We start from the raw sequence: 6,909 nt of genomic DNA, 5'->3' as shown, positions 1-6,909 counted from the left end.
CGAGGGAAATCATAAAAACAATGGTTTTTATTTAGGGATTGCACGAGTGGAACCGGACGGGTCATATGATAACATAAATGCTATTCTTAGAAATACACTTTTTGAAATAAGTCAAATATATTTTGTTAAACGAATTACGATATATATCGACTTAATTTTTGATTAATTATTACTCAAAACTGCAGGTTCATGCATTACAACCTGATGGCTGAGCTCCCCAAGGGAATTTTTACCAGGCAGTTGAAGCACATTATCAGAGTGTAAGACTCGGTCCATAAAAATCATTTCCTTCAATCACATCTTTTCTTAAATAAAAGCCTATCATATTAATCAATTAAAAATTATTAATTGAATTCAGATAATTAACGATTAAGGTGTCTAGCGTAAATCACTTAGTTTCCCATCATTTTATGTAAGCATATGCTTGTTATTGATGTTCAGCGATGTAATAATAAAGTGTATTTTTTTTTTCATTCCAGAACTTTGGATACCAACCTCATGTGCTGCCACCTCGATCTTTTCAGGCAGGATGCCGATTGCGACTATTCTTTCAATGACAACTTCGCAAGCTGTCACTCTATGTTCCGTAACCCTGCTCCAAGGAGAAGTCTTTGGGTTGTTGGTCTTCTTTCGTTGTTTGGATCTTTGTTTGTTGTTGGGTGGCAGTATTTTTACCCTGATAATAATGTGGTCCAGTCTATCATGCTGGTGAATCTCGGAATCTCAGACGGCATCATGGGTATTTACCTTATCATTATAGGTATAAAAGACCTGCAATGGTCAGGAGTATACTACCTACACGACTATGAGTGGCGCACTGGTTGGTTTTGCCATTTCAATGGCGCCATGTCTGTCTTTTCAAGTGAGGTGTCAGTTATGATGATCTCTCTGATTGCATGGGACAGGCTCAAGAACATTGTGTTTCCCTACACTTTTGCAAAAATGACACCAAGGCAGACTCGTATAATGTGCGCAGTCATCTGGCTGGTGGGAGGCGTTATGGCATTCCTTCCCTTGTCTGGAATGCACTACTTTGGTGACTGGTATTATGGCAAGAACGTAGTGTGCTTGCCCCTGCAGCTTTCCCCGCAGCTACAAGAAGGCTGGGAATACTCCACTTCCATCTTTATCGTTCTAAATTTTTCTCTTTTTATCTTCATTATGGTGGCTTATATTGCCATCTTGTTGAAATCGTGGTCGTCAAGCAGACGGCTTGGTGCACATGGAACTGTGCGTGAAATACGAGCAAGAGCACAAAGTGCACAGGCCAAAAGAGAAAGAGCACTTGCCAGAAGGGTGTTCTTCATCATTCTGACCGACTTCTTGTGTTGGATACCAATCATTGCTATCGGCATCAAGTCTCACGTCGAGAAAACATTTGATCCCCCTGGTGATCTGGCAGTGTGGATTGCAGTGTTCGCTCTGCCGATCAATTCAGCTATCAACCCATTGCTGTATACGCTTTCTACTCCACAGGTAACAGGTCTATTTCATTTTCGCTATTGAATAGGACATACTGTAATGTTCAAATTTGCTCTGGTGTCAGGGTAGGCTGGGAACTTAATTTTGTAATTGTGACGATTGACGTAGAAAATCAGAAATGAAAAAGAGTTGATTATGACCATGGAGACCAACGTGAATATAATAGAGATTATTCAAAAGTCTCACACTAACTATCCCATAAATTTCTGATGTGTAGGTGCAAGCTATACTGAAACCAAAACTGAGGAAGCTGTGGTCGAATGTTCGATCTTTTTTCAACAGAGGGCAAAATCAAGAAGGTACAGTTTGATGTTCCATTTTAAAATACCATAATAACAATAATGGTGCTTCACACCTCGAATTTCCAATTTTTTACGCCTGTGGCGTACAAAAAGGAATCAAGAGTGACTCTAAATGTGTGGGTAGAAATGGGGGCAGAGCAGGTTTCATGGGGGGGGGGGGGAGTGGGGGCGTTGCTAGTTGAAATAATTATTTCTGATCGATTTCTGATCGATCAAAGCCATGTTCTAGGAGTATTGACGCAAATTGAAGCCATTTGTCAAACCCTTTTGAATAAGAATGGTGCTGAAGTTTGTAAATTATTATCAAAATATAAAGGAATCAACCTCTGTCTTAAATTTCAATGTAAGATTATTACAAATCTGACTTGTAGAATGAGTTTTGTGTAATAAAGGTTTGGAAAAGCCTGACAGTGGCTTATTCTCTGTTTGGGGAAGACCAAGTCATTTTTTTTGTTTGTTTTACAACATAGAAGAAGCAGACAATGATCAGCAGGGACAGGCTGGAAATGAAGATGCACACGCTATCAACGAAGAGGGTAATAATCAATCAATCAATCAATCAATCAAGTTTGTTGTCTTTACGCGAGGCATGGTTACCAAGTTGCCCGAGCCAGAGGCTCGTGTACAAAACGTAAGACTATAAAAAATTATGTTCGGATAATAATATAAATATGGCGATAAAAAGATAAATCATATCGATATTGTTAATAAGGTTGATCAATGTAATTACACATGAAACACGTCTTATCTACCTTGGAAATTTTTCGCGTAACAACCTTTCCATCATTTTTTTGCGTGCATTAGTAATCCTGATTTTTTTCTTTCATTTCTTCCTCGTAGGAGAACATATTGAAATGCAAGTAATAGAACATCACGATATTCCAGAAATGGAAGCCCCTCAATTGCTTGCTCCGCAACCAGGCGAGTGCTCCATCTGTACACTTACTTTCAGACAGCACGTTGTAAATAGTGAAGTAAAACCACCTAATGGGAAACATACCAAGGACATTATTCGACCCGAAAAACTTTCAACCGTGACACTGATGTTGATGGTTATGCCATGACTGACTTTGCAACATAACTTACTTGGCATGTATATCTAGTCTATTTTAAATGTACCAGAATATTTGCTATTTCAAATTGAAATACCTAGAATAAAACCACAGCATTCCTTTTCTGTTCTGGTACATTATATATGTGCATTTTGAGAGAAAAAAGATTGAAAAAGTTTTTCCATATGACATAAAGGTGCCTAAATTTGGCGTTATCACTTTTGGTTGATGACTGCAAGAAGAACGAATAGTTTAACCAGCTTTGTTTTTCTTCAGATACGTTTAAATTTTTGCTGAAACTTTTCCTTAAGGACTTTTTACCTCTACTGGTGAGATGCCCCTCCCTTTCCTTTAGCAACCTGTACATGCCCAGTGTATCATGGGAAAAAGATACCCTCGTCCCACATACGATACGGGTGTTGTAAATGAATGATATCTATTTATTACACGACTCGGGCAGCCAGAGGGCCAATAACTAAAATCAACCAATCAAAATGCTCTATTGCCGGTCCAATATTCTCTAAGTGTTGGACCGGGCACTGTCCCGAATGGTCCCGAATGATACCGCACTTGTGTTGCTTTGAACTTCAGTCGTATAATAAATCTCTTATTAACCAAGCTTGCTCGGGACCGTACTAGAAGAATATCGGCCCTCAGTCTTTTTTGTACGGACCTCACTGCGCTCGGTCCGTACTGTCAAGACCTCGGGCCGATATTCTCCCAGTACGGCCCTCGCGCTTGGTTAATAAGATATAAATATTGATAATGATCATTATGTTTTGAGTTTTTGGTTTTATTATATGATAAATAACTCTAACTTAAAAATATTCCTTAACTTTGTCGACAGCGATGGAACAAGCCTGTAGAGGGGATGAAAGTGCATCTTCCTCAGGTGTTATTACTTCTTAATTGAAATAAGACTCAATCTTGCAGATGTAAATATGAGCTGTGTAACATAAGAAGTTTATATCCATCGAGAAATTAGATAATTCATCGTGATTTCTATAACTTTCGGACAATTTTTTACGCTCGCACGCATCCAGTTCTGAATGTAAAGCTTACAGTTAAACTTGACCGAAGTATTTCAGGTCTTCTTTGTTTTTGGTCGGATAGCTTAGTTGTACATTTCATCAATCAATAAATAATAGAATATACATGGATATTACCCAATAGAAAATGAAATTGTTTAGTAATGTATTCAAGAAGAAAACATGAACCAAAAGCCTCATGACATGGTTTACTCTACTTGTTCCTTGAAACAGATTATGAAGATGGTTTTGACATCCGACCAGCCACTAAAAAGACTGTGAAAGGTAAGGCCTTTTCAATTTTACTTCTTTTTAAAGCAAAATATACTACTTCATAAAACAACGAATCAAGGAATGTCTTGCATCACCCAAAGTATTGGCTGGTGCTACCGAGCTGGCGCACGGAATACTCGATTGTATTCTTTCTTTTTGTATCATACCGCGGACAAGATTGGTATTCCATATTATTAACGTTATAACCAGCAATAAAATCAGTGTATTCACGAGAGTAGCTTCGTATTTCCTCCTTCTCTTACTGAACCAAAAAGATCATCGCAATTGAAAAACTTCTGATTGGCAAATTTGCCTGTTGTCAGAGAAATGTTAAACTTGCAGTTAGAGGTATTCACGTCAAAGGTGCTCTCAAATAAATGCCTTCCGAGAAAATGAGCAACACCTGTTTGAAACCTTCGAATGATCACTATCAGTGAGGATGAATTTAAGTAAAATAATCGTATAATTATATTGTGAGATTTGAGGCTTTTCAGGCATGTTTTCTAGAGCTGTTCCTACTCTAGTAATAGATTACCTTATTTGGGTAAGAAGTTATGTTTATATCTAAACGTATCATGACTTGAATAAGTTTAGTACTTAACTTTTGAGCCTTTACGAAACAACCAACACGTTAGTCAAATGAAGCGTGCTCTCTATCTTGTTGCAGCTACTGTTCACCATGGAGAAAGCCAGTACCGACAAAGAAGACGAAAAGAAGGTAATTAATTGTCGATAAAAACTAACGGTAAAAAACTACGACGTTTCGAAGTCTGCATGACCTCATTATCAAGTAAAATGTTAAAACTGATGTAAAATTGTAGCTCAGAGATTATATACAAATAAAATGTGATAACTTCATTAGAATAATGAGCGTTCATTGTTATTGGTGTCAGATCGTGCAGTATATGTTTAAATAAATACTTTTGCACGTATTTATTTAAACATATACTGCACGATCTGACACCAATAACAATGAACGCTCATTATTCTAATGAAGTTATCACATTTTATTTGTATATAATCTCTGAGCTACAATTTTACATCAGTTTTAACATTTTACTTGATAATGAGGTCATGCAGACTTCGAAACGTCGTAGTTTTTTACCGTTAGTTTTTATCATCAAATGTATTTCTAAACATTCTCTGATTAGAATTAATTGTCGACTATCATTATTTAAGTGGGAATGCCTACACATCGATATAAGATTCTGATATTGAGACTTAGTTCTATGAAGGTTTTATCTTACCTAGAAATAAATATCATAATGGATCTACAGACAAAGAAAAATTTAGGTCATTGGTGGATAAGTTAGGCGCATGAAAGAGACCTTTTTTATGACGGACAGTAGTTGTAATTGTACCTTTTAGCTACTGACACAAGATTCAAAAGATATCGCGATTATTGGGCGTTTAATCGATAGGACCTTGACTTAAATGATATAAAGAGCCATGAAAAAATTCTGAAGGAAAGTGAGAACCGGCTTGTCCTTTTTTGTCTGCGATGAAAACGTTACCGGGACTGTTACATGTAGGTGAAGAGTATACACTCATCACAATAATCCAGGACCAGAAATTAAAAGCCCTTTAATGAAGATTTTTAAGAAGTGATAGCACTCCAAGGCTGACTGTTTAAGCTCTCTTCAAAATTGAGGCTACGTGCTGTCCCTGGTACCCCACCCTGAATTATCGATAGTTTCGTGGAATGCAAATGATCAAATTTATATATTTTTATGAATGCAATCGTTTTAAAACCTATTTATGCAGTTCAAGAAGGAAAAAGTAGGCCTGAGCCTAAAAAGCCCGCAAGGAAAGGTAAAAAAATGAATTGATTGTTTCGAAATGAGAATTTTCTTAACATATATTGCATTTACTCCTGCTCACAGTGCAAGTTGTTCATGAACTTGACAGCTGGCCAACTGGGGCAATTTGCCCGCCTATAAGCGGGCAATGGGTCCACTATGTAGATCGCTTCATTTCTTTTTTTTACAGGAATTGTTGTAGCTTATACAGTGACAGTGAGAGTAATTCTCAGTTTAGTCCATTACATAACCTTATTCTAACTTTGCTTTATTAAAGCTGGTAAATCTGAGGAGCAGGTGGAGAGTGAAGAGATTCCAGGGCCCAGTGACAAAGGTAAAGGAAAGGGAATGGTTTTTGATTGGTCGCTCAAGAAGTTGAGCCACTTTATGGGCTATCGAGGCCTCACTTTTACTTGGGCAGTCTCTGGAAAATATATTGAAGAAATTGGTTAAGAATTAATAAATTTTTTGTAACACTTAAGTAAAACGAAAGATGGAATTATTAAGTAGTAATTCAGTATTTTATCAAATAAATAATTTTCTGAAGAACCTAAAAAAAGAAGGTAATAACTGACTATTCCTGCAAGTAGAAGTGTCTAACACCGATAGACCATTGTGAAATTCAAAATTGCCTAGTATTATTTAAAGCGCCATTCTGCTTTGAATTAAATATCACAATGGATCTGTAAACAGAAAACAAAAGTGACCGTAAGGCGATAAAAGCTCGCACCTGACTGTTTACACTCTCTCGAGTATTCCGGTTATGAGCTGTCCCTGGTGGTTCCTTACCCAGAATTCGCAATCCCTTTATTAAATGCAAGTAGTCAGATTTAAACAATTGGATTAAAGCCATGTACTTTAAATCTGTTTGTGCTGGTCAAGAAGGAGAAAGTAAGCCTGAACCTGCAAAACGAACCGAGAAAGGTATAAGAAATCAAATGATTTAATGGAACTGTACATCAGTTTTTGACAT

The 6,909-nt window shown here is 37.1% G+C and overlaps 1 protein-coding gene across 1 annotated transcript; it reads left to right on the top strand.

Annotated features, from left to right (window-relative positions):
• Window positions 1–204: 204 nt before the first annotated feature.
• LOC148739936 (G protein-coupled receptor GRL101-like) lies at window positions 205–2,848 on the top strand. The gene is made up of 5 exons (XM_088749609.1): window positions 205–260; window positions 480–1,476; window positions 1,700–1,781; window positions 2,255–2,320; window positions 2,625–2,848. The coding sequence occupies exons 1-5, from the start codon at window positions 205–207 to the stop codon at window positions 2,846–2,848; spliced, it is 1,425 nt and encodes a 474-aa protein (XP_088605735.1).
• Window positions 2,849–6,909: the final 4,061 nt, after the last annotated feature.

This window comes from Stylophora pistillata, chromosome 2 (assembly GCF_964205215.1).
Source record: "Stylophora pistillata chromosome 2, jaStyPist1.2, whole genome shotgun sequence".
NCBI lineage: Eukaryota > Metazoa > Cnidaria > Anthozoa > Scleractinia > Pocilloporidae > Stylophora > Stylophora pistillata.
Note: the sequence above shows the minus strand (reverse complement) of the source record. Positions and strands in the feature narration are given on the sequence as shown.

What these genes read in the sequence shown, in the direction of transcription:
- LOC148739936 (XM_088749609.1), top strand. Translation starts at nt 205, where the DNA reads ATGGCTGAGCTCCCCAAGGGAATTTTTACCAGGCAGTTGAAGCACATT. An exon ending in TTGAAGCACATTATCAGAGT is followed by an intron (nt 261 to 479) that starts GTAAGACTCGGT and finishes TTTTCATTCCAG; the next exon opens with AACTTTGGATACCAACCTCA. An exon ending in CAGAGGGCAAAATCAAGAAG is followed by an intron (nt 1,782 to 2,254) that starts GTACAGTTTGAT and finishes TTTACAACATAG; the next exon opens with AAGAAGCAGACAATGATCAG.